The 26,463-nt window shown below is 43.2% G+C and overlaps 1 protein-coding gene across 3 annotated transcripts in view; it reads left to right on the top strand.

Annotated features, from left to right (window-relative positions):
* The window catches only part of mtgo (miles to go), a 219,763-nt gene that overhangs the window by 96,950 nt on the left and 96,350 nt on the right, over window positions 1-26,463 (top strand). The window contains exon 1 of one of the 3 annotated variants that reach the window (XM_072302238.1): window positions 8,026-8,236. The exons of the other annotated variants lie outside the window; for them this stretch is intronic. Coding sequence (XP_072158339.1) covers window positions 8,041-8,236 — 196 coding nt within the window. The 5' untranslated portion in view covers window positions 8,026-8,040. Of the gene's footprint in view, window positions 1-8,025; window positions 8,237-26,463 lie in introns of those variants that run through there. 3 annotated transcript variants of the gene reach the window in all.

Below are 26,463 nucleotides of genomic sequence, written 5' to 3'. Positions count from 1 at the left end.
TCATCAATCATCAGTCGGCCGGCTCTTACATTTCTGTTGAATGGCTCCATTGTCTGATGTGACATTGGTTCAATCTTTTCTTACCTTTGCTCTACCTACCCTTAAATTTGTATTTTAAAAATTGGCTATCCTTACGAGCACTTAAGTACCGATTCCGATCAGGGACAGACTGGTGAAAAAGAAGTCCCAATGGGGTGTATTTCTAAGCGGCCCAGGCTCCGCACTGGAACAGTGTATGCGGGTCCTCCCGTCTCATTTTCCAAAAATCTTCAACGCAATTTCATTGAAAATGTTTATAGTTACCGAGAGTCGGGTACTCATTTTTCAATTAGATCAAGCAGAAGGACTCAGTCGACAAAATTTTGGGTTTCTCACACACAGGTCCCTCGACATCGGGGGATGAAGGAAGTGTTTTGCTGTCCTAATGTATTGTTGTTCCTTGCGATGTCCCTCGGATGATGGGACTTTAAAGTGGCTCGTGCATTGGACAATCACCAATGCAATCCAGATTTGATCCTGGTGGCTATCGTCTGGATTTCACAGGAGTTGCAAATTTTTAACCCAAAGTAAAACTAACTCAAAAATATTAACTGCTCGTTCTAGTTACTCAGTGTTCTACTTCCCATATCAACACAAAATGTCTTACAAGTACCTACATCTCCTTACCTTGAATGACAAATTTTTTGACAAGAAATATGAGAAATACTAGGGCGTTTAGCAACATGAGCAATCAAGAAATATCAAGAAATGTTTTAGCATTGGGAAAAGCCTACAGGAATTTTGTGGGTCTGAGTTTAGCTTATCATCAGTTTATCCTTCGTTTTGAGTGTAGGATACAAGAATTTCCATGTGGCCCAACAGGGGTATCTGTCTTACTTTACCTCACCGTTAGCTTGCCTTCAGTTTTCGGTGTAGGCTAAACGAGCTCCGGCTCCCCTGTGGCCGAATAGTGGTATTATCCTCAGACGTCACGATTGATAGAAGAAAAAAGCTAGAATAATTTACCAAGTGTGCCATGGAATGGTGATCTTGAATTTTTTACTTTTTGTGAGAAATTTCTCTGCCTTTCACTTTGAAAACACTATGTAGGAAAAGTCTTGTGCCAAAATTGTTGTATTTGTGTTAGGTACTTTAGTTGTTTTCATTATTAGATTGCTCTCAGCGCACAATAGGAAACCTCATACTTATGAGTTGTGCTAACTTTACGATTTCCTATCACTTCTATTTTCCTTTGGATAATCTTAAAATGCGGGTGAACTTGCTCTGCTCTCTCTAGACTGCATCATATCTCGAACTATGATTTTTTATACTCCTAGTAAGTATCAGTATCATGTGCCCCTACATACTGCTTGACAATATCCAAGGAATCTCAAGTGCTTTTAATCTAAAGACGTTTCGTGGCACTTTCGTAATTGGTTTTATATTAGGTAGTTCTGCTCTTTGATTTGTTCCCCCTTGTCCTTTCAATTCTCATAACATCTTCTTCAACTGCCTTCTTATTTTTTCCGGCTGGAGCAAAGTCTATCATTTGAACTTCCCCACTTGCATAGCATCTGTAATTGCATTGGGATGATTAACTGGCATTAAAAATGGTTGCTTGAAATTCTGCTGTAGGTATCAAACTTCAACATCTTTAGTATGTCACTTAATTATCTAAATTAATGGAACTACTACGTTCTAGATTGTCTTGGAAAAATGGGTAAAAGGCAGAATGGAAGAGGTTCAATTTGCAGCCGGTACTGCACAGTTATAGTAAATTAATTTCTCTAAAACTGTGATGGTTCAAGCTTGGCAACATTGCCCAATTATTCTCTCGTCCCTCTTATATTCTTCGTTGTCACAAAAATTTGCTCAATGCAACTTATTAGTTGGTGCGTTCACTTGGTTTTCTCCTCTATCATAGATTTAAGACAAGAGGAAGATCTCGTTGCTCTTGTAATGCAGACATTTCAGTCATCAAAATATTATTGGATTGATTAAGTTTTCGTGTAGGTTTCCTACGATAGGTCTCATTCTCTTGGCCAAAATTGAAAATCCTAGTTTTCGATGGATTTAGCTGTGAAAAAAAGGTTCTCCAGCAGAAGGCCCTTCGTTCCGGTTCTACTTACAATTAATCACTTGCTTAATTCGGTGTGTTCGGTCTGAGGAATGTGGGGAATTTGGGTGCAGCTTATCCACCCTCGATGCTGGCCAGATCTTGTAATCCATTCGCCACCCCTAATGTGATTAAAGCGATTTCTACGAAGTTGTCTTCGAGATTCGGGAATTTCGTTCTGTTGCGCATCGCTTCGTAGATCCCCAGACGTCAGTCATTTCGAGTGACGTCATTGACGTCAGAATAATCAGTTCGCCGAAACTGCCTCCAGTTTTATAATCTCTTAAAGAGACAGCCAACGCCAAACGAAGGCATGAATTTCTATCCACGAGAGAATGTCGAATTCCAGAAGTCTCTATCGTCGCAAAACGGGATATATCACGGTGAAAGTCGCTGAACACGTATCTCGATGTTGCACTTCTTCGTTGTTTTACTTACAAAAGAAAATCCACTGTACGTTATCGTTTGAATTTTATACCGAATATTTTGCTGAGGATGCAGAAAAAGTAGTAACTTCCAAGCAATAATGCCCTCAGGAATTCATTTGAGAAAATAAAACGTCACGAAAATTTTTGAGAACTCGAGAGTTCTTGAATGGAGATTAATTTTGGCTGTTGGACCATACGGTCGTTTCCCTTACGAAAGAACATAACTACATCTCAAGGCTGTCAGATTTCCCCGCAGAAATTGCATTTTTACCAGGAAAATCTTGGACTTTTCTAACTGATAATTTCATTGATTTTTCCTTAGATGTTATGCTAAAATCAGACAAATTTTGAATAATAATTGCAGGTGTGCGTTTTTGTAAAATGAATTGATTGTCTCTGCTAATTTGACAACCTTGGAATGGAGTTAAGTTCTTTTGTCCGGGAGATGACGATATGACCATATGATAAATCTATATTACTGTAACTTCAGACCCCACACACGAAGTTTTCCTCTACGTGTAGGACATGAGCTGGTGGACATGAACTTTAAGTTTCCTTGATTTCTCACTTTCTTAGTAGATTCGGGCACGCCGAATCACGTTTGAGAATATGTCTCGCGTGCAGCGAGCTTTTTTCGTCTACCCGCGGTGGATGTTGTGAGGAGGCATTCAATGAGACAGTGAAACTCGTCAGTATCGTAAAGGGGAAAAGGGAGGAAAGGAAGCGAGATTAGATTAAGCAACTGAGAAGGTAAAGGTGAGATAAGGTGCGGTCGTGACCCGACACAAGTTGCTTCGCTCTTGATCCTACGTCTTTCGTAAATAATCTTTTTTTTCGGGGAGGGGGGTTTAGACCTTCGGCCAAGGTGCGCAGCGGCTGAAACGGGGCCTGCTTCAACCTAGGTTCCCGAGAAACTGCTACAAAGTTTTTGTTGACAGGAAATTCTCAGTGTAACCCAGTCCCCAATTCCCCACACGAAGGCTTCGTCGTTCCCCTCATGAAAGAACGTAACTATGATTCAGTGTTGCCAAATTTTCGATCGCAAATCGCATTTCTACCCGGAGAATTTTGCTGAAATTTTCATCGACTGAATTCCTGCATCCCTCTGATCCCTTGCAAAAGTTTTCGACGAAAATTGTTCAGATATATTTCTGTACAAAATTTGAATTGAGTCACTTTTGCAACCTTGATAATGGAGTTACGATTCTTCGTCTGGGACGTGACGATTTGTCCCCTCACCGGAAAAAACATATTGGATCTAGAGCCCAGACACGAAAAAACATCGACAAGAAAAAATACTCTTGATCCAATCAGATTTAAGCTTGAATCAAGAACCAAGCCTCTTAATTTGAGCGGATTTCCTCTTGATTTAAGCAAAAATCTGATTGAATCAAGAGTCCATTTTCTTGTCAATGTTTTCAAGAGTCTGGACTCTAGATCCAATGTGTTTTTTTTTCCAATGCTGCCCCAAAGTAGACCTAAAATGCGCTTATGGGCTCGCCGCTCTTCGCCATCAAGACTGTCGCGGTAAAGCTCTGACAATAATTAGGCAAATACCTACATCGCGGTGTGCTTTCCGTGGGATCATAGTGAGTTCTTCCAACCAGGATGTGCCTTCGGTTCGGAATGGATCCTTGTATCAAATTATATTTATATGTTGAATTATTTATTTTATTCTGCGTTTAGGGCTCACTTTTCACAGTATCTCTTAGCCCTAGTGCGAATGCATATGATCTCTAGTTCTGAAATGCTGTACATTCAAATTACTTGAACAGCAGAACTGTGCCATAGCACCTTCTCAATTTTGAGAAGCTATTAATTTCACCAATTGCAATGTCTCTGCCGGTCAGAAAACGAACGTCAAGTCTGACTATAACGGCAAGGTGGTCTTGTGCTTCTCGCTCTCATCAGTTTTATTTTAAGTACAGTTTTTCTCACCGTCAATGTCCTGCACCTGCATCTTGCATCCATCTCTTTTTTCATCGGTTGTACATATCTTTACCCTGGTTCTGCACTTGCAAGTTTTCTCTTTCTGCTCTCTGTTTCTGTAGAGATTTGTTGCAAAATCTCCTCAGAGGGTGCCTGTTATTAGCTGATAAAATTCTTCCCGGGAGGCAGCATTTCAGGCATTCGCTGTTAGTACCATTTTAAAAATTAAGAGGCTCCTACCGGAGAATGGTCCAATGAGTTCGCGAATCAGTGAATCCATCGAAACATTTACACCTTACAATTGCCTAATCTCTAGTTTCTTCTCGGAAAAATCGAAAAAAGTGACAGGGCACACCTCAGCTAATATTTGTGTCCAGCCACCCAGTGACGTTTGTGAGTGCGAATTAGGGAAAGTTTCAGTTAAGACAGAAGGCGATGAATGATGTCCTTTTTTGCCCTTCACCCACAAATAGTTGGGCTTTATCGAAAAATATCCAATTTTCACGCTAACTCGCGCCTACCATTCCATTTTTAACGCATGGGCAGAATTAGAAATTAGAATTAGGCCAAAAGTGCAGTTCATTACAGGGGGAGAGGTCATAGAGGGGCACTGAAAAACACCCCACCAATACGGAACCCCCTTACCTCTTATAGAGGCTCGAGCGATTCTCCTGCCTTGAAAGGGCGATTTTGGGGGCTTCTCCGAAAAATTTGGAAATATTAAGTCGGGTTAGGAGAAGTTTGCAGCTATTCCTCGAAAAAGTGATTCAGTTGTAGAATTACGAAGACGAAAGGTATGTTGTGCATTACGTAGCAAAATCCTTGGCATTTTTTGGGAGGTGCCAGGCCGCCCAAGCTCTTTTTTGGGTCCTTTCCATTTTTGCTCGCGACCCGCACCGCGCCGGTCGCGTGGACATGAAGCTTTTGCACCCCGGTAACGACCCTCCTCGTCGTTCCTCTGACGCAAGGGCGTATCTTGATTGGACTCATGTGGAAATAGTAATACACCCTTACGCAGTTACGCTACGATGATCTGCGGACTACTCCTTACTTTCCCGCTCACTCTTTGCCCTCTTCCTTTCTTTAGTTGGTCATGGCCAGAGACAAGAGTCTAGCATCAGGATTTTCCCGATTTCATCAGGATTTGAGAAAAGTCGGTCGTCCGATCGGATTTTTTTATCGAGCTAACTATTTTTGTGAAGTTAAATTTCTCCGTGACAAATCAGGATTTGGAAAAGTCATGAAATCAGGATATAGCAGTAAAAAATAAGGAAAAATGAGGTTTTCATCAGGATTTTCCCATGGGACAAATCAATGAACACCCTGGAAACGGATCTTCTTGTGTTTATAATCTTACTGAATCGCACTCGGTCGGGTCTGCAGTGGAAGAGAGTCTTGGGCGGGCGTTAGCGTGCAATTTCTCGTGGCCCCCCCGGGGGGGGGGGGGGGGGGGGCAAGGATGTTGTACAGAGCCGAAGCGAGTGGCAGCGGAGCGAGAGGCCGCGGCAGCATGGAGCAAGAGCGGTTGGCCCGTTGGTTGGTTCGCTCGTTTGACAGTCCAAGTCGTGGCCGGGGGAGCGTGGGTCGTGGAATGCCTGCCTAATTAGTCATCACTCGATTATTCGACTCGAGTCTCCGCTCTCTGCGCTCCCAGAGTCGGCTCTTGAGCTGTTTTGCTTGGCAATCCTGGCATGGCACTGCAGTGCGCGCCCGGTTGCAGCCGATCCAGGCGCCCGCGACGTCCACGTCACCCGGGTTCCTTCTCTGAAGTCAACGTCTCCGTTCGATTTTTCCCCGGGTAAATCGTTGACGGAAGAACACTGGGAAGCGGCGAAGGGACGTCCCGTGAAGGGGTGGCGGCAGGGCGTCGACGAAGAGATGTTGCGGTGTCAGTTACCCGATACCTCTGGGAGGGGCTCAAGACGTTGCATCCACCCAGCCGTTAGGTTAGGTTAAGTAGGTTTGGTTAGGGAGGTTAGGTTAAGTAGGTTTGGTTAGGGAGGTTAGATAAGGGTGGATGCAGCCTCTGGGAGGATAGGCGTATGTGGCGTTCGGGTTTCGCAGAACGCCAGAGTGCGCTGTAGGAGCGACTTAAGTAATATAAATAAATTGTGGACCCTAATCTGGTTGGTTTATGATCAAAGTAAGGTTGCCACAGTCAGGGAAATGTCAGGGAATTTTCTAAAGTTAGGGAAAATCTGGAAATGTTAGGAAAATGTGAGGGGAAACTCGTTAAGTCACCCTTATTTGCTTCCTCGAGTGGGGTTGACGTTTCGAACAACTACTTTTCCGTAAAACTATTTCTAGCTATGTCTTTTTAACAATCTGGAATTTATTCAGTTGACAGGGAAATTACCCGAAATGTGTCAGGGAATTAATTTTTCCAAATTCTGTGACAACCCTGCCAGAGACAAAGAACGACCATCCTTTGCTATCTTGGCGATGGTGACAATTATTGGTAATTTCTGGTCTCCACATTCACCTGTTGACTTAAGTACCCACTGAGTGGATTTTGATCAACGTGTTAACCGAACTTGGGCCAACTTGTATTGCCTTTTGCACACGTTGCAAGTGTTTTACTGAAAGTGGGGCTCATCGGTGCATCACTCATCGATGATCGTGAAATTTGTTGCAAAAACCCTCATCGATGACCCCCACTTTCAACTTCAAACTTGCAACGTGTGCAAAGGGCATTAGGCTCATGACGTCACCCGTAGCTCATCATCCACCCTGTTGGTAGGTCAACAGCCGAAAAAAGGGTTATGTTCGTGGCTCCCTTTTAATGTTCCATGAGGAAGTGTTGAATCTCTGAAAGTCAAGCAGACAAGACTTGTCAAACTTAGAATTTTTGTAGGCCCAAGTGAAACGCGGTACTTTTTTTAGGTCGTTCGTCGTTATTCCTTTATCAACAGTCGAAGTTCATCTTCGTTTCAAAAATCAAATCAATCGTCAATTCATCAGTAAACTCCCTATTAATACAGAAATGACTAAATTTTGATGTCATTTCAAGCTATGTGTTTATCACCGAGAAGCTGATGTTTGCGATAAAAATGAACCAAGAGTTCTAAAATATTATCAAGATGTAACATTTGTGCAGCAGACAAGCCTCGACTGAAATGCAAGAATTGAGGCAATTTTTTCCCCTGCATCTCTGATCATCGCCCTTGTATTTTGCTCTCATGGCAGCTCAAAAAATTGAAAATCAGTGCTTTTCTCAGCCCCAAAAAGTATGAAAGGAAATGACGGGGTAACGTCTCTTGAAAGTTCGGAACACCAGGTTTCGCCTTTTTAAATGCATATGAAATTAAAGTTTTATCGACAAGGGCTGCCGCACCCAGAATTGATAATTACCGTAATCGTAATGGATTCATAAAAGATCGAAAGCGGCGTTGCCAGTTTGCGAGATACCAGCGGCAAGGTATAAAGTGAGTTACGGCCGAGTATGATGCAACAACTAATCACGCTGGACGCTGGGTGGAATTTCGAGTGATAAACCGTTATCATTTATCAGGTACATGAGAGAAACAAGTAGAACCGGAGCGTTTTTGATTAGAAATTGATAAAGAAATAAATTAAGGAAGCTCGAAAATGCCAAGAGCTCCTTATCTCCTTTTATCGCTCCATTCATTAATTTCATTTCTCCGTTACCCCATTTCGCTCTCGTTACAACTTCCACGGCCACCAAATTCTCCCGATTCGTCTCATCGTTTGTGGCCTCTTTCAGAATCTCATGAACTCGATCCGTCTCTGAGGAAAAATCGTCATTTTCGCTCCACGGAAAGAGGTACGTCAGTCGGTTTTTGTTCGACATTTTTGAGGGGTTTTGTCTCAAAATGTTCGTTAGAGTGCTCTTTTGCAAGAACATGACAGGACAAAATATTCCATTGGGATGTGCAAAAGAAACGCTCGATACACGTGTCACAAGAGGGGAATCCTTTGGAAATATTGATATTTTGGAAGGGTGCTCCCCCCTTGTCTCTCCTAGGCGGTGGGGGGTCGTGACCCTCCCCCAAATTTTCCCCCTCGGTGATCAGAACAACAGTCAAAACCGGGACATGTTAGCTCAAAAATTGAAAAGGTTATGTCGTATCGAGCGTTCCTTTTGCCCATCCCGGTATAAGTAGAACTATCACTGAAAAAAAAAAATTCGGGCACGTAAACCAAACGTTCGATGTTCCATGTCATCCCAAATATTCGGTTTGCCAAACTGAACTTTCGGTTTAAGTGACCAAACGTTCGGCACACATAACCAAACTTTGTTCGTCAGATCACTTTACCGCACAAGTTCGGTTACACGAATCGAAAGTTCGGTTTGACAAACCGATAATTCAGTTTCACACACCGAATTAGTTTGGATGATACGGAGCACCGAACTTTTTTTTTTCAGTGTAGGAAAGTAAGATGTTTCAACTCGTCACAAGCTCATGTTCAGCTGCAAAATCAATCAGCATCAGTCAGAAAAATTGTACTGCAATCTGATCCCAGTTGTTATCACGCAACTACTCCTTCCCAGGCAGGGCCCCTAAGTCCACCTGATCTTTCGTGCATCGAGGGATTTTTTCTCTTCTGGAAGTAGTCAATTTTTTTTTTTTTTTTGGGGGGGGGGACGCAAACGCTCTCAACATGAACAATATATATGTCGCGCATGGGGCTCGGCGGCGGTGGCGGTGAGCGCGGCGGATAACGGTCGGCGGCGAGGAATAGACCGTATTCGATAACGGTCCGATGTATCGTTTGGTTCAAAACAATGGAACATAACCTCAAACTAAACTAAAAGGATTTAAGTTGGAAAAGCTGAAAATGAGAACATTCCTAATAATTTCACATTACGTTGGCATTTGGTACGCAAAAGAGTAAAAAATCTGTTACAAAAGACCCGTTCCCTCAGATTTCTGAATTTACTTTTGAGGCTATGTTTATGTTTTGAACCAATCGATATCGATACAATCTCACCCGTTTGATGTATCGAATACGATCTATCGATGCGACCAACACCCTTGCCATATCTCCGGCAATCAGTCGATCGATCGGCAGAAATAGGCAGCATATTTTCAACATGATCCGGGCCTCATGAGTTACAAGAAGCGGTGATCAGTCGAGAATTAGCGGCCATTTTCCGTGTTTCGATGACGTCACCACGGTCAGATCCTACCTCACGATCAAGCTCCAAACAACCGTAGGTAGGGTAAGAATTCGTCTTATTTATGCTAAAAGGAACTATGTGCATAGGGATTGCGTGTAACAGAGTTCTCTTTAGCATAAATATGTCCAATTGAATGTCTCAGTTCGGCAACCCTTGCCACGGTTAGGGAAAACCGGGGAATGTCAGGGAATTTTGAAAAGTCATGGAAAACTGGAAGTGTCAAGGAAAAATTGTCAATTTACCCTTACTCGCTTTCTAGAATGGACTTGACGTCAGTTGGTCGTGGGTTTCAGTTTCACGAAGGAATGCCCCAATCCCACTATTTGGAAACAGCGCCCTTTTCTATAATAATTTAATCGGTTTCAGCGAAATTGGTAAAGTTTGACGAACATTTGTTCTGTTATTAGACAAGTTTTCAAGAAGGTAGGAAAACCTGAAAAATTGTTTGATTTCTCTCAGACTTAAAAAGTAAGCTAATGTTTGTCACCCCGCATGAATTTTCTCGCGTTTCTGAAGAGTATGAATGACATCGAATGTGTATCGTGAAAAAGCTTCGTCATGCCCAATATCCTTGAAAAGCGAAGAAAAAATTAGGAAATATTTTGGTTAAATGAGTCTCGAAAAGTTGAGGAAAACTGAGGATGTATTTTTGGATCGCGTACGTCAGTTAGTGACGAAGTTTTTTTTTCTACCCTAAAAGGGGCTTGCTTCACAGTTGCTCAGAAGAGCTTCAGCATTACAAATGCAATTGGTTCCCACCCCTGAATTGATTCAACCAATAAGAAACCAAAGAGGGAACCAACTGTGCTCTCGGTTATTTTCTCTAGACCGACTCAGCCCTTTTCTCATTCAAACGAGGGTACCAAGTCGTTAAATTTTCAAAAATTATTTTTGCCGCAAATTCGACTCCTTTTGTCAAATGTTAATGAGCAAAGCTCTCGTAGCTCACTGAAAGTAAAGTTTTAACAGGAAAAATTGTTTTAAAGAGAAACGAAAGGGAAAAACCAGACGTGCAAGAAATGCGAGTCCCAGCTCGCGCATAGCGTGAGAAAATCAGCAGAAGCATGAAGAAGTTTGTCGATTAAAAATCTTACACTTATTGTCTGCATTCCTTGAAGCGTGATTTGAGGAGAGTCAGTAACATGAGAGGGAGGTAACTCGAAAATTTTTTTCTCGTGCCTTTTTTTATGCCTTTTCCTGACTGGGAAAATTTTATTGTAGTAAGGAAATCGAAGCTGAGATAGTGACTTATTCTGCCCTGTCGAGCCCTGTAAATTTTACAAGATGTTCAGTGCGTCTATAAGTCCGAAATTTCCGGAAATTCCGGAAAAGCCCTGATTTTTTAAGGGCGTTCCGGGAGTACTGAAAAAGTGTGGAAATTCCGCAATAAAGTCCGGATTTTTTTGTCATTTTTGTCACAATTTTAAATTTTTGAAATTTTTCGAATTTCGTCCAATGGAGGTACTGAAAAAGTACGGAATTTTTCTGTTGGAGGAGGTACTGAATTTCTTGATAAGGTACTAAAAAGTACTGTAGAAGTACTGATTTTGGTCAGCCTGTTTTAGTAGACACCCTGGATGTAGAATTGTATACCCCTTGTTTACCATTAACCGTAATGCAGGTAAACGAATCGAACGGTGAAACGTTTTTATAGTTGTTTTTCTACCCTGCGTTAACGGTGTAAGTCCCTAGACATAATTGAAAAACGTTGGCTTCTTATTTTGGAATCGGATCCATTTCAGTGCGAGACCTCAGGAGCGCAAAACCGGAATCAAATGGCGAAGCGTACTTGGTTAATTTTTCTACTACTCTGCGTTTAAGTCTCCGGACTCTTTTGACAACTTTTGGATTCCTTGTGTTAAACTGGATCCCTTTCAGCGCGAATACGCTGTCTATATACAGGTACTCTACCAAGACCTACATGACCGGATCAAACCTAACCTCCAATTTTTTGAACTGTCCATACTCTCCCTATAAAGGTACTTAGAGGAGCGGAAGGCGGTAGTTTTTCCTGCGCGGATTCGAGGAGGAGAAGGCGGCAACACGGGAACCGGGAACGGCGAAGAGGACCGGAGCCTCGCGCAGGCGCAGCCGGCTTGGCTCTGGCTCGGCCGAGAAGAGCAATCTTCATAATTTGAGTTAGAATTAGAAACCCGGGCTGTCCCACATTCAACTTTCACATTCTTGCTGATCAATAGGAATCAACTTCACGTCAGGTCATTGAATCGCCCCCCCCCCTCCCGCGTCCCCCGCCGCACGCACACACCGACGGAGCCCCGTTGCTGCGAAATCCACTCGTGCCCCCCCCCCCCTCGCCCCCCCTCCTCCCCCTACGGCGACCGGAATGCCGAGCCGGCTGCCCGCTGCTGCTATGCTCTCCGACCGGGGCCGCACCGCACCGGCCGCAGGAGTAGCGCCCCCCCCCCCCCCCCCCCCCCCCCGCGCCTCCACCGCAACGGCCCGGGGAGTTTCCGCTGGGTTGGCAACAGTGCGTCGCTACTCGCCGCAACAATCAAGCGAATTTTCGCCATCGAATGTGGTCTACTTCGTCTGTCGCTGAATGTTGAGATATGCCCCTTTTTTTTTGGGTGGATTTTTTAACCTATCAGAGTCAGGCAGCCGGTTCCCAGTTGGCTTTATTTTGCAGGGAAGAAGAAGAAAACCTCGCAAAATTCAATGCAAAATGGCTGACGTCGTATGCAGAGAATTTTCATTATCTGACAAGGATGCAGTTGCTTACGCCACCGCGAGATTAACTCAAAAAGCATAGATAGACGTGTGGACAAAAAGAGATGGGGGTAAGATAAGTTGAATCTTTAAGAGGGGGTGGGGCCACCCAGTACCTGTCGAGTATGAATTCAGCATTGATATGCCGCTGGTAATGAGCATTCGGCAGTTTGAACTTGGTCGCATTGCAAAAATTCGCATCGACAAAGTATAGGTTCCAACGATTAGAAACTTCAAAACCGCGACCCCAGTTTAGAGCGCCTTCACATCCCGATGATACGCTCCGAATTGCCAGGCAGTTAGTTTAGTCGCCTATGAGACTAACCCAACTAGGGTCATTGATCGCACTTCACTCACTCGCCAGGTAGCTGTTATCGTGCAACCAATGAAGAGAGACGTCTGGTTCAATTCCAAGCTTATTAAGCAGCACATTCCATTTTACTGTGAATGTTCACATTTTTTAGTTCAATGCAAATCAATTGCAGTTTGCCGACGATTGCGAATTGCTTTTGCTTGCGACATTAACATTGTCAGGAATATTTATGAAGACACGATGTTAAAATGGACGTATTCATGCTAAACTGAACTATACGTGCATAAGGATCGCGGGGAACATAGTTCCTTTTTGCATAAATACGTCCGTATCATCGCAAAACGAGGCTACAGTAGCGTTCGGCCAAATAATTATGTGAGGAAAGTTTCGAGTTTTTTCTTTCTTGGCGATTCCTATTTTATTTAAATAGATGTATTTACTTCCAAGGCATTTTCAAATATCCCCTCTTTTCGTAAGTCTTAAACCAGTATTTGAAAGTCTTGGGTCTTGTCAGTTAAAATTCTCAAAAGTCTCAAAACTCATTAATTCCGGTTTCGGGAAGCTGTCGCGAACCCTGTGAACGAAAATTCCAGCCAGCATGCAACCAGTGCGTGAATTAAAAGGATATTTTTTCCGGGTGCGGAAGTTATGATCTCGAGGCTAGCTTCGGCAACATCGGCAACGAAATGACTGACAATCGGAACTTGAAAAACAACTTTCATCCAAGGGTCGTGCACCTCAGCTTTGCTCGCTCGGCTCCTAATCCGATGGCTGCCCCCCCCCCCCCCCCCCCCCGGTCTCTGAAGAGACTCGAATCTTCTCGGAAAAAATAATATAAACAAATATATATTACTGTTCGGCGCACCATGCGTACTATTTCTGGATGTAGCTGGTGTGAGCTTGAAAATTGCCACGCAAGAAAACTGAATGAGGAAATTTTTGACCAAGGTGTACTCTGAAAAAGGATCAAAGGAGCAATCTCCAGAAGCAAACCGTTTCCTCATCAGTTTCTTGTTGCTTCAAAGGTAATGATCGTTGCGTCAAGGAAGCGATTCATATTGAAATGGAATTTGCGAGACACAAAAACTCGTCATCCTGCGATTGAAAGCACTCGAAATTTTAACGGTCCGAATTCGGTTGCGAATACATAAGATTTAACCATCGACTTCGATGTTTTGATGAACCAACGACTGACTCGCTGAGTTTATTCTTGCTGAAACCAGCGCGAGACTCTTGTGCGCTGAGGCAAAGTGCACTCTGCGCCGAAAAAGGCAAGACCTGAAATGCAGTGCTCAGGCGCTTGATGGACGATTTTGAAGCCAAGCTTGCTTGGCTAAGCTCGACTTTAAGCCGTCAGATCTTGAGCCCCGCTATAAGACTGAGCCGGTTCAGATGCAGAAACAACAGTGTGGGTGGTAGAATGCACTCAGCAACTACTCAGGGGATAATAATGTTGTAGAGAAGACAGATAGACCGCCGCTCTCAAGCCAGCATATCCATTGGGGCTTTTCACCTATGGAATTTGTATTGGTACTGAATCGATGCTGCCATCGAGTATACAGGGTTAATAGCGACCGGGAGAAACTGGGAAAAGTCAGGGAATGCAAGTCGACGGGGAAAAATTAGGGAAAAGTCAGGGATTTTTTTGTGAGTTCCACGTTAAAATCGGGCCCATGGCGGTCCAGCTGATCGCGTTGTTGTGCCAACGTTTTGACCACAGTACTCAAGTGCCCTTACGTTATCGTAGATAGGTCAGGGAATTTCAATAGAAAAAGTCAGGAAAAAGATAGAGAATGATAAAATGAAATTTTGTTAGCCACCCTGGTATAGTTGTGCGGCAGTTGTTGTGAGCAGCATCAATTTGACGATGTACGTACAACACTTTTTCCATTATGTTCGTACAACACGATATAAATCGATGGCCAAAGTACGAAACTACATATCTCTGTTTGCGACTTGGTAAACTTCCTTTCACACTTAACTTTTACTTTAGAAAACTATTCAACTTGGTGTCTTGAAAACTCCCTTGATTTTTCTTCTCTTTTCAAGCCTGAAACTATTCAATTTGGTGTCTTGAAATCTCCCTTGATTTTTCTTTTCTTTTCAAGCCGAAAACTATTCAACTTGGTGTCTTGAAAACTCCCTCGATTTTTCTTCTCTTTTCAAGCCATAGCCGACTTGTTCTCTCTGAAAAAATTAATAGGAGGAGAGATTTGGAAACACTGCAATGGGGATAAGTGGTTTCGCACTGTAGCCATCAACATGAAGAACCGGCCAGGCTGTAGCAGACTGAAAATTAAGAATTTTTTCGTTTTCGTGTATCGAGGAATAGATGGAGCCCCGCCGAAAGTTGCTACGCACTCGAGCAAGGGGTTCTACCTCCCGGGGGGTGGGGGACGGGCGGGGTAGCGTCTCGAGCCGCGTCCGGGAGGATATTGTTGCCAGCTGGTGCTGAAAAATCAGCTTTTCTCCATGTTAAGTATCTAATTTTTATCGCTGTGCGTGGCAACCTCGCGGGAGGAGCCAATGAAAACGGATTAAGTAGAAGGGAGACGACGCATCGCATCGGCCCGAGATGAAAGACGTGAAGTCGGGGTTCGCGGGGGGCAACGGGCAAGGGACACGGAGCAGACGTCTGCCTCCCCCCCCCCTCTCCGTCTTCCCCCCGCCTTGGGAGCTGCCAAAAGTTCCTCCCCCGGCCCCGCCACCCCTGCCGCACGTTGCCGCGCCCCTCGAAAATTCCACCCGGGGACTCCGCGAGACCGCACTCAGGTCATCAACGTGGATTCTCGAGAGTTGAGGAAGGTCAAGGAATTTGCTTTAAGGCCGAATTCGTTTGTCTTTAATTTCCAGGGTTGCCACGGTCAGGGAAAACTGGGAAATGGCGGAGAATTTTAAAAAGTGAGGGAAAACCTCGAAATGTCAGGGACAATGACGAAATTGTCAGGCTGGAAGATATCGAAAATGTCCGGGAAAAATGGTCAAGTCACCTTTATCTCCTTTCTATAATGAGTTTGACGTTTCGAACAACAAATTTTCCCTATAAACTATTTCAAATCATGTCCCTGTAAGCATCTGGTATATCATATCCTCATTTGTCAGGGAATTTCACCAAGGTGTGACGGAAAGATTAGGGAATTTCGTTCTCCAAATTCTGCGGCAACTCTTGGTTCCCTTTTCTTGAATGTACCTCATAATTCTTTTCTCTACTGTGTAATATTCGATATCTAACCTGATTTCTCTTTCGTTTGTTCATGTCCCTGTAAGCATCTGGTATATCATATCCTCATTTGTCAGGGAATTTCACCAAGGTGTGACAGAAAGATTAGGGAATTTCGTTCTCCAAATTCTGCGGCAACTCTGGGCTCCCTTTTCTTGAATGTACCCAATTCTTTTCTCTAATGTGTAATATTCGATATCTAACCTGATTTCTTTTTCGTTTGTTCTAGGTGAGTATCCCGTGACATGAAAACCCGAACTGTTCAGTTTCTAGCAGTAAGTGATTCTTGGTGATGATTTTTATAATGATCCTCATTGAAGGAAATTAGAAAGGAAAGGTGAAGTCGTCGAATAGGTTGGTTGCTCTTGTCGAAGAATCGGATTTAGATGGTTTTAGTACCTGCGAGACCCTACACAAGAGTGGAAACCGGAAAATATCAGGCAATTTGATGTCATCAGGAAAACCGGTTATGGATCACTCGGGAAATTCTGAAAGCTTCAAGCATTTTTCAATTAGAAGCATGCAGTTTAGCACATGCAAGAGTGAAATTGAGATCAATTTAATAAATATGCTGCATCGAAAAGTCTAACGGGTGTCAAAAAATCAGAAAATTTTCTTTAAAATATCAGGAAAATCCAGGATAAAATTTTAGTGACCCTCTAAAATAACTTTTTTCTAATTTGCTAGCATCAACTATCTAAACGCCGCTCTGTAACATGCGTAACCGACTCATTGGGAGAGACAAACATTGTGTTCTATGTATCACTTTTTGCGGTTTAAAGATCAAAAATTTAGGATGTTTAATTTAAACGCTCTATTTGTAAGAATGCATGTATTCACTTCTTTATTTCATGAACATGGAATTGAACTTATCGGAATGACAATTCTAGGCCGATGATTGTTTTGAAACCGTGATATCAGTTGGACTAGGTGCTTAGAGGAACTATAAATGTAAACATGATTAAAGTGAAAGGAATTATGAAGCTTATAAATCCTATGAACATAACTTTTTTTATTAGTTCATTCGTACATGGTTTTTTTCAGCGTAAATACTTCCTCTGTGTGTAATTCAAGGATACAAAATTATTCCAAAAAAAAATCAACATATTCTCTACTGATGCAAAATTCCTTGGTCGGCGTGCTGAAGAAAAGAGCCGTGCGAGAATTCGAACTTCACAGGAGCAACAGACACCATTCAGCCTTCATTTGGGAGGTTAGGCATAAACGCATCCACCGAGTACGAATAGTTGCAGCTTCTCAGATTAAGCCGCAAGTCCTGCCTTCAAAACGATCTAATCTGCTAAAATACATGCGTTTAAATGGGAAATGCCGCCAGATGACGTCACTAGGCGGCGCATTTTCTCACTTTTAAATACCTATATTGTTATACTATTTCGAAAATCAGATAAAAATTCTAAATAATACTGCAAAATCAGCTCTTTAGGCACTTTCAGATGTAGCAATATAAAATTTGCGTGCAGATTCTCCATTGCAAGGAAAATTAGGAAGTTTTCTGTGATCAAGAGTTTACGAAAGGAGAGGGGGAGTTTAGTACTCCTTCGTAGGGAGTTTTCAGCTGCATATCTCGCGACGGGAGCATGATGATAATTCACTCTGCGAGGGGACGAATGGGGGGGGGGGGGGGGGGGGGGATCTAACGAGAGTGTATGAATATCGAGGATGGAGAGTGGCGTCGCGCCATCGTCCCTTGTTGTGCAACCCGTGTCCCCCCGGGGAGGGGGTGGGGGGGGGGGCGGAATGGATGTGAAGCGAGCCTCTTCCGCCAATGACTTTCTCAGCGGAGCGCGACGCAACGGCCGGCTCGGCGCAAGTTGAGCCTCTCAACTCGTCGTCCTCCCGCCGAAACGACGTAACCACATTTAGCGATGAGCCCTGTTGTCCGTATAACGCAATGTATTCCCGGGCTCGTCTCGGCCTGCAGTTGTGCCGAGCGACGAACTGGATCGAGCTTGGAGCTGAGCTGCTCCCAAGCCGAAAGCTTTCTCTCGCCGCGGCCAACAACTCAATCCGTTCGTGTTGAAACTTAACGAGTACGTTCTCGGATGAGTCCTAAGCTCCGTTAGAATGCTCGTGTTCTGAGGTTCATCTAATGACTGACTTGTGCGGGTTCGCCGTCTGCCGCCAACTAGCAGTGCTCAGGCTCCCAATCCAGAGCTTATACCAGGAAATCACGTCGAGATTCCCAGAGACCCCGTGCGTTGCCGCTACCGCCGCAATGGACCACAAGATTGCCGTGCCGGGAATGTCGTTTAAACATTGGGACGTTCTCCGATGGCCTCCGGTAAATTATCAATTTTTGAGGAAAAACCCCGGGTATTTTTCTTTTGAAATGTTGGATAATTCAGTCTAAAATATCGGATAGAATTCTCGTGAACTTGGGAGACGTTACTCAATGGTTTCCTCGAAGATTCGTATTTAATCCAAGGAAATCTGACAACGCCCAAAGGCTGGAACAGCGTTTTTCCATGGTACGGCTTAGTAGACAGACGGCGTAGATAGAAGCTGAACGGAATTTATTGGACAAACTTAGCCCCTGAAAAAAGGAATGTAATTTTTGATGTTTAACTTCAGTTTTTTTCCATGCCGAAATGAATCCACAAACGTGAAGAACGCTGACTATGCTTCTATGAGTTAAGATTGGACTTTTTAATGTGTCTCCCGTTTTATACGAGATCTCTCAACGGAGGCAGTGTTACTGCAGCCTTCGAAAGTCAGCGTAAACCCGTCCCGTCTGCTGAATTTCACCCATCAATTCAATCACAACTTGGAGTCATTTCGAGATGCAGGAAGTTCCAATCCTTTTCCACAAATTTAATTGAATCTCCCTCGTTTTCGACGAAAATTCATTATAATGCTTTACCTCGATGACTTAAAATCGAAATTTTCCCCCAAAAAATGGATCCTCCAACGATAAAACGTCGTTAACACGAAAACTTAAAAAAAAAAAAAAAAAAAAAAAAAAATGCGGGGCCACTCTGTTTTGACCTGTTCTCATGGGACACAGTGGATCGAGCCTATAGGAGAGGTTGGACAAAATTTGGAAACTTTAGAAGCTTATAACTCCGTCGATACGAAACTTTGAGGTTCTAAAGAAGGTTCCATTGGTTTCCTCGTATTTTCTTCCACGAGGACCCCTTGAAATTTAAAATGTGACGAAACATACTGCCGTGCTAAGGAAGAACGCCGCATGAACATTCGAGAGTTGCCTTTCCTTCGATAAAATGTTCATTCTTGAGGAAGGTTGTGAAAATGTTTTGAAATTTTCAGGAACTTTAGATGAAATTGCGAACAATATCTGAAAAATTAGAAGGAAAATATTCATAAGTTTACCATGAAATTCGTGTTTTATAGATGGAAATTCGGCAACGCCTGAAGGTTCATACGGCCTAAGGTTTCCTTGGCACGGCAGTATACATCAAAATTTGCAGTTTTAGTCAAAAATTATATAGCCGACTTTTCTGATTGACTCGACCCATTGTGCGGGACCTCCCGAATCTTCCGCAAATAGGGATAGTTTCCGCGCCCTTAGCAGAACTGTGAATCAATAGAAAGAGAACGAAAGTATATCGGTGCGAAAGTAAAGTTTTGCTAAATTGCAGTGTAAGTGATTCTTGGAAAGCGGTGTGAGAGTGAGCTTGTCGGTCCCGTCAAGGTTAAGTACACAAAAATATCAGCAGGCAGCACAGCGCGAGCAACCAACGGGAAGCCCAGGAATTTCCACCCAACGCGCACCGTCTCATCCAACCTTAACAATAACAATTTTTGTCTCGAATAAATCCGTTTACTCCTCAATTCATGTACTGCGTACTGCCGCGCTGAAGAACAACCCCGTTCCAGCATTCAAATATTGCCAGATCTCCTTCGATGAAATGCAGTAGATCGTGTTCGATACATCGAACGGGTGAGATTGTATCGATATCGATTGGTTCAAAATATAAACATAGCCTCAAAAGTCAATTGAGTAATCTGACGGAACGGGTTTTTTGTGATGGGATTTAGATTCGTATACTGGCCAAGAGTAGTGAGTGAAATTGCTACGAAATTTCTCATTTTTAGGTTTTCTAACTTAGGTATATCTAGGGTGTCTACAAATCCGGAATTTCCGAAAAGTCCGGAAATAGCACTGATTTTTTAAGGGCGGTCCGGAAGTACTGAAAAAGTGCCGAAATTCCGCAAAAAGGTTCGGAATTTTTTTAAATTTTTTGTCATTTTTGGCGCGATTTCAAACTTTTGAAATTTTTCGAATTTCATCTAATGGAGGTATACTGAAAATGTACGGAATTTTTATGTCAGAGGAGGTACTGAATTTCTTGAGAATGTACTGAAAAATTACTGTAAAAGTACTTATTTTTGACTATCCTGTTTTAGTAGACACCCTGTGTATCCTAAAATTGTGGCTTGAGGTTATGTTCTATCGTTTTAAACCGAACGATACATCGAACCACCATCGAATACGATCCATTGTCCGGAAATTTTGCGGGAGAAATGGCAGAGATTATGAGAGAGATTGGGGATTCCTGAAATCTTGATCCAGCGCATATAATAAATCGAAGGAAAAACGTCGTTAATTTTTCTGTTTAAATATTTCTTCGAGAATTTTTCACGAATGTAAGGTCGGTCCGGCGTTCCACCTCAGTGTGTGGCAGGGAACCCGAGTGAACATTATCGAAAAGGATTTCCACAATATATGAGAGGAAAGACAATCCGAGGTAAGCGGTTCAGGTTTCTTCGGTTACATCATGGCCCATTTCTTTTATTTTTTATTTTTATTTTCAGGCGAGAAACCTTTGCTAGCGGTATCTTCGATAGGGATCCGATTCATGCTCGACACATTGATAAATGCACGTACTTCTATGTGCTTCACGTCTAACTATGTGCTTAAAGACATGAGCCCTGGTACCCATAAGAATATATGCATTACGGGGCTCACGTCACAATGCACATAGTTCCGTTTGATAGAAATACGTTCAAATGCACGTGCTCTGTAATGCTATATTGTATGTTTCTCCGCGAAGTTTGAAGTTACCCTATTGTTCTAGTTCACCGAAAGCCGCAAACTTCCCTCTTTCACTTGACACCTTCATCATCCCATCGCTTTTCAGGGTGGCCCGTCGCATCGGTTGGGGGAGAAGTAGTCGTGGATACTAAATTATTACTAAATTCTAAGAAAATCCGAAGGATTTCACGTCGGCGTGGCGGCTGGAAATTGTTTTTCAACAGTATATGAAACGGCTCTTAAATCTCTTAACGAATTCGAGAGAACATCGAAAAAGAAACCAGCATTGAATTACACCGTGGAGATCCTAAGGGGGAAAAATATATTTTAGAAAAAAATCCACTCCCGATGAGAGGGGGTTGCCAACCTGGCTATAGTAAAGATTCAGGCTGTAAAAGTACTTTCGAATGTAGTGCACAAAATTCGTCCAAAAAATGAGGCAACTGTGTGATTAGGACGAAGTTGAAGGTGATGTACAAGGTACAAGGGCTGCTACAGCAGCTGAGGAATGCCGGGGATGTCAGGGAATTTTACAAAGTCAGTTGAAACCTGGAAATGTCAGGGAGAAGGACGATAATGTCAGGGAATAATTGTTTACAGACACCTTTATTTGCTGTCTAGAATGGGTTTTGACGTTTAAAACAACAAATTTTTCCTAAAAACTATTTCTAATTAGGTCTAATTAACCATCCTGCATGCCTATTGCAATTGTCAGGGAGTTTCACCAAAATCTGTCAACCAAATCAGGGAATGTCACGGAATTTCATTTTCAAAATTCTGCGGCTACCGCATTTTCCGTCTTTTTGAAACATCTTTATGCATCTTCCGCCAAATTTTGAACCCTGAAAGCAATCAGCATGACGCCTAAAAAGATGGATGTGCATGACGCCTAAGAAAATGGCTGAGTCACACAAAAATGGATCAGTGGCGTGGCGTGAATGATCGATTATCGATATTTCCCCATTTGAATTCGTTGTAAAGAATCGATCATTAAGGTGTTCGTTGCGAACACCCTGTTAATCGATCCTTTTCCATAGGTTTAAAAGACAGATCAATCGATATATCGCTAATTACGCCACGCCACTGAAATGGATCCTCCGGTGTCCAAACGTGCTTGAGCGTTTCTTATAGACGACACGTGACCAGGCTGCTCTTCCACGGGGCACGGACATAACTCCTCTGACGTGAAAGGGCGTATCTCAAATTCCACACGAGCCCCAATAGGGATGGAGTTATATTGACAACAGGGCTCACGTGGAAATGAACATACGCCCTTTTACGTCAGAGGAGCGACGACTAGTCAAGTCGGCTGCTGGTTGCATGCATATTTCATAGTGTCTGACGGCGACCTTTAAGTGCGACTGCGCGAGGCGAGATTTCGCGAATTTTCTCCGTCCGCCACTCCGCGCCACGCCCGGCCGGGACGACGAAAATAAATTGCAGCGTTCCGCAAAAAAACTCTGGGATTCTTTAAATAGAGACGTGTCATAATGATAGTCGGTCGGGTGACAGCTGTATAATCAGATCGGGTGCAGATGGGTTTTCCCCCGTCTGGTGCCCGACTGGTGTGATGCGCGAGCGCGATGCCACATGCCGTCGGCGCACAGCGGATCGAGTCAATTCAGAGGTCGGACACGAAATTTTTGACTAAAATCGCAAATCTTAATGTTTATTTCGTCACATTTTAAATTTCAAGGGGTGCTGCTAGAAAAAAATTTTGGGAGGAAACCAATGAAACCACTTTTAGAACCTTAAAATTTTGTATAAACGGAGTTATAAGCGTTTAATGTTTCAAAATTTTGTCCGACCTCTCCCATTGACTCGATCCACCGTGCGGCGTTATGACGTGTGCCTTTCGCATTTTTGTCGCATCTTCGCTTGCATAATGCACGCACCTTTCCCAGTGCCACGATTTCCACTCCGCCTCTATGAAACGTCGCAGTTTGCAGGTTCACTGAGAATTTAAATTCCTGACAATATGCGGACGATCTCTTAAATATTATGACCAAAAAGGAAGAATCGCACACTGGCAACTGAATTATGTTTTGGCGTACACATTGTACTGCTGAAAATCGAGGAGTGAAACTCGGTACCGGGTCTGTTTAACTCCCATAAACCAGAAGTGATATGAATGCGAAGTGAAATTCACCCTGAAAACGGTTGACACACACTAGTCTTCATACTAAACTCTTCAACTGTTCAATGATCGTGTCGAATGATCCGACCATCCGCGTCAAAGAAGCTTTCTTTCTCTGCTCCCCTGAAATGTCGTTCCTCGCCGAAGACATCGTTTGAAGCTATTTGGATGGGAGCAGGTAAATGTTTTGGTGGAGACAGAGACAAGAGACCCTCCACTAGTATCTTGGCAATGGTGGAAGCTTTTACTTTCGGGACTTCAGCATTCTACTGTTGATTTACCTACATGGTTGATGTTTAGCAACGTGTCGGTAGTTTCGTTTTGCAAAAGCCCTGGATAAACGATCAAATTCCGAACCAATTCCGATCAAAGTAGACATGCTGATGACTGGTGGTCACCATCTACCATCAAATTTTGACGGGCCGCACTTTTTTGTTCAAAGTAAGATCAGAACGACGCTACTTTGATCGGAATTGGTTCGGGAATTTGATCTATCCAGGGCTAAACAAGCCGAAGTTTGGGAAACTTGTGTGGCTCATGACGTTACCCGGAGATCATCATCCACCATGTAGGCAGGTCAACAGCTGAAATGAGAGTGATGACTGCTGCTCCCTTATAATTGTCCACAAGGAATTGTTGAATCCCCGAAAGTAAAAGCTTCCACCTATTGCCAAGAGGCCAGTGGATGGTCTCCTGTCTCTGAGTGGAAAATTGGTGATGGTGACTGATGAGGAGGAGGAAATGATTACTGGAAGGAAGGCGGGTACATGGGTGCAGAAAGCTAGGCAGGAGGAGTCATTTGTCTGAGTCGAGTGAGTCTCGGCGGGGACTCTAGCTCGGGAGGAAAAGGTGGAAAAATTTGCGGTCTGGACGGCCTTCACGGTCTGGGGGTCAGCGGACTTGACCCGTTGCCCCTTGCACGGAGGTCCCGGCACCGACCAACTTGTCGCTCATCTCTGTCCTCCTTGCCCGCTTATCTTCTCCAGAATTGTGCTCTTGAGCTCCGAGTCTTGTCTTACAACTGGATTACATTTTGCAACAAGGAGCTACTCTCGCTCCTCAAAATCACCTTTCTGCATAGGGAAACCAATGGCATAAATGCTGTTTCTAAAATGAGCCAGAAATAGTGGTATCTTAATGCAAAATGTGGTCCAATTGTACATTTTCTTTCCAGTCTTTCGGAACCAGTATTTTTATCAACTTTTGTTAAGTGAATTTCTCGTGTAAGTCAATTTAAAAGTCATTTGATAAAACTCTCTCACTCCGATTATCCTTAGCCCATTCTAGCCGCTCAAACTGAAGGTCCATTCTGGGGGCATCGATGCGGGTGTTGACCATTGAACAATTACAAAATCAGTAAAAAAGGGCAAAATTTTCATATTTATGAAAACAAAAACGAGGGGAAGCCGTATTTTTTTGTGATCGTCGTCGTACTTAATATCTGAGTGTATTTTTGTGGCCAAAAGTCTCGACGCACCTCCGTCCTCGAGAGTCTCCATATACTGAGAGTAAAGACAATACGAATACATTTCTGATTGATTCTCGAATTTTAGGCCTTCGCAATTTCACAAACGGGAACAAAGATCACATTTTCACGAATTTCAATGATTATAGACCGAATTAGCCTGGGAGTTGAGGGGACGGCAAGGAACAAACGGAATGAGAGGAGGAACAGAAACAGGAATTAGAGAGTGAATTGATCAAAGATTACGAAAAACCTTCAATTTGTGTAATCTTTATTCCCGTTTGTGACATATATGAGCCGCGTTGTCTTCTCTCTCTAGGAAAGGGACTCAAGAGGTTCAGTCTGGGGGCATCGATGCGGGTGTTGACTGTTAAACATTTCCAAAGACATTTCAAATACGGCACAATTTTCCCATTTATGACAAAAAAATGAGGTAAAGCTGTATGTTTCGGTGATCGTTGTTTTTGGAGTTTTGGTTCAAAGGTTCAGCTTTGGACCAGGACCGTCGATGCTGTTTCGGAAATCCTTGGTCAGTGAAGCTCTAAATTCAAGGAAGCATGCCACCTTGTTGAACATGTACCAACCGTCGAAGAACAAATGAAGAAAAGAAATACTAAGAAGTGGCCCGAACTGTACCTATGTAACAATTCCCTCAGTTTCGTACTGGTGCGCATTTGAGTTCAAAAAATTAATTTTGACTCAATTTTAATTTTTGGAACTTCTTGGCTTTGTTTTCCACGCGAAATGGTGTGGACCCAGCACCATTTCTCCACCTTGTTCCGTAGAAGAACATCGAGTAACAAATCGGATGTTGAGACAGTTGACGATCTCGGTTCAATCGTAAACTGTGAATCGGAGATGAATTTTTGTGGCCCAAGAACAATGGAGCCTAGAAGAGCGTGTGGATTTTGCCGAGCTCAGGAGCTTAGCGCGTTCGAATGGGAGCAAGAATGTGTGGTCCACGCCTCGAGAGGCTACGTGTCTGAATGCGCGTCGCGCATTTTAACTCGGTATTACCGGATTTGCAATTGAAAGACCGCGAATCCATCTCCGTTTCCATGTCGCATAGCGCTACTCCTGGGTTAAAATCGTCTCCACGATTTACAGAAACGCTGCGCTGGTCGGCAGCACGCATGGTGGCAGGGTGACAAGTTGACAAATTCTTGAGGGCCAGTCTCAAACTGGGATTTTCAGCGGACTGATTTTTGAAATTGAAAGGCAAAGCTATGAAAGAAGAGAGAAGCGAATGACTATAAAAGCGGCGAGTTCTGCGTTCGATTTCTTGCAGAATGAGAGTCAATTAATAGTTTTACTTACGTGGAAACAATTATCACCAGTCGTAAAGGCTTGAGAGGAAAACTAGAAGTCCCTCCATGCCCTGTGTTGTTCAGAGTGTAAACAATGCACAATACCTGATTGCTTTATTCTTAGAATAGAAACTATCACGTAAACGTTTAGCGTGCGATTTGACAGGGTTGCCACAGTCAGGAAAAACCAGGAAACGTCAGGGAACTTTATAAAGTCAGGGAAAACCTGGAAAAGTCAGGGAAAATGATGAAAATGTCAGGGAAAAATTGTTGATTCACCTCTATCTGCCTTTGAGAATGGGTTCGACGTTTTGAACAACAAATGCCTGAAAACTATCTCAAATTGTGTCTTTCTAACCGTCCGGCATATCTTCAACTGTCAGGGAATTTTACTCAAATGTGTCAGGAAATGTCAGGGAATTTCATCTTCCAAATGCCGTGGTAATCCTGAAAATTTGAGTCGTGGTTTGTTTCATTGACTGGAAGTTAGGGAAAATGCCGCGCCGTATGAGCCTTCAGACGTCGCCTTTCCTTCGACAAGTCAAGAATTTCTAGGAATATTTACCCGTTTTGCTCTTCCAATTTTTCGTAGAGAATTTAGCTTGTAGTTTGATCTGAAGCGTCTGGAAATGAAAGAGAAATATTAATGACTTTTCTCGAAATTATATTATTTCGAGAGAAA

The sequence above is a fragment of the Bemisia tabaci genome, chromosome 7 (genome assembly GCF_918797505.1).
Source record: "Bemisia tabaci chromosome 7, PGI_BMITA_v3".
NCBI lineage: Eukaryota > Metazoa > Arthropoda > Insecta > Hemiptera > Aleyrodidae > Bemisia > Bemisia tabaci.
The sequence above is the reverse complement of the archived record's forward strand: the minus strand, read 5'-3'. Positions and strand labels throughout refer to the sequence as shown.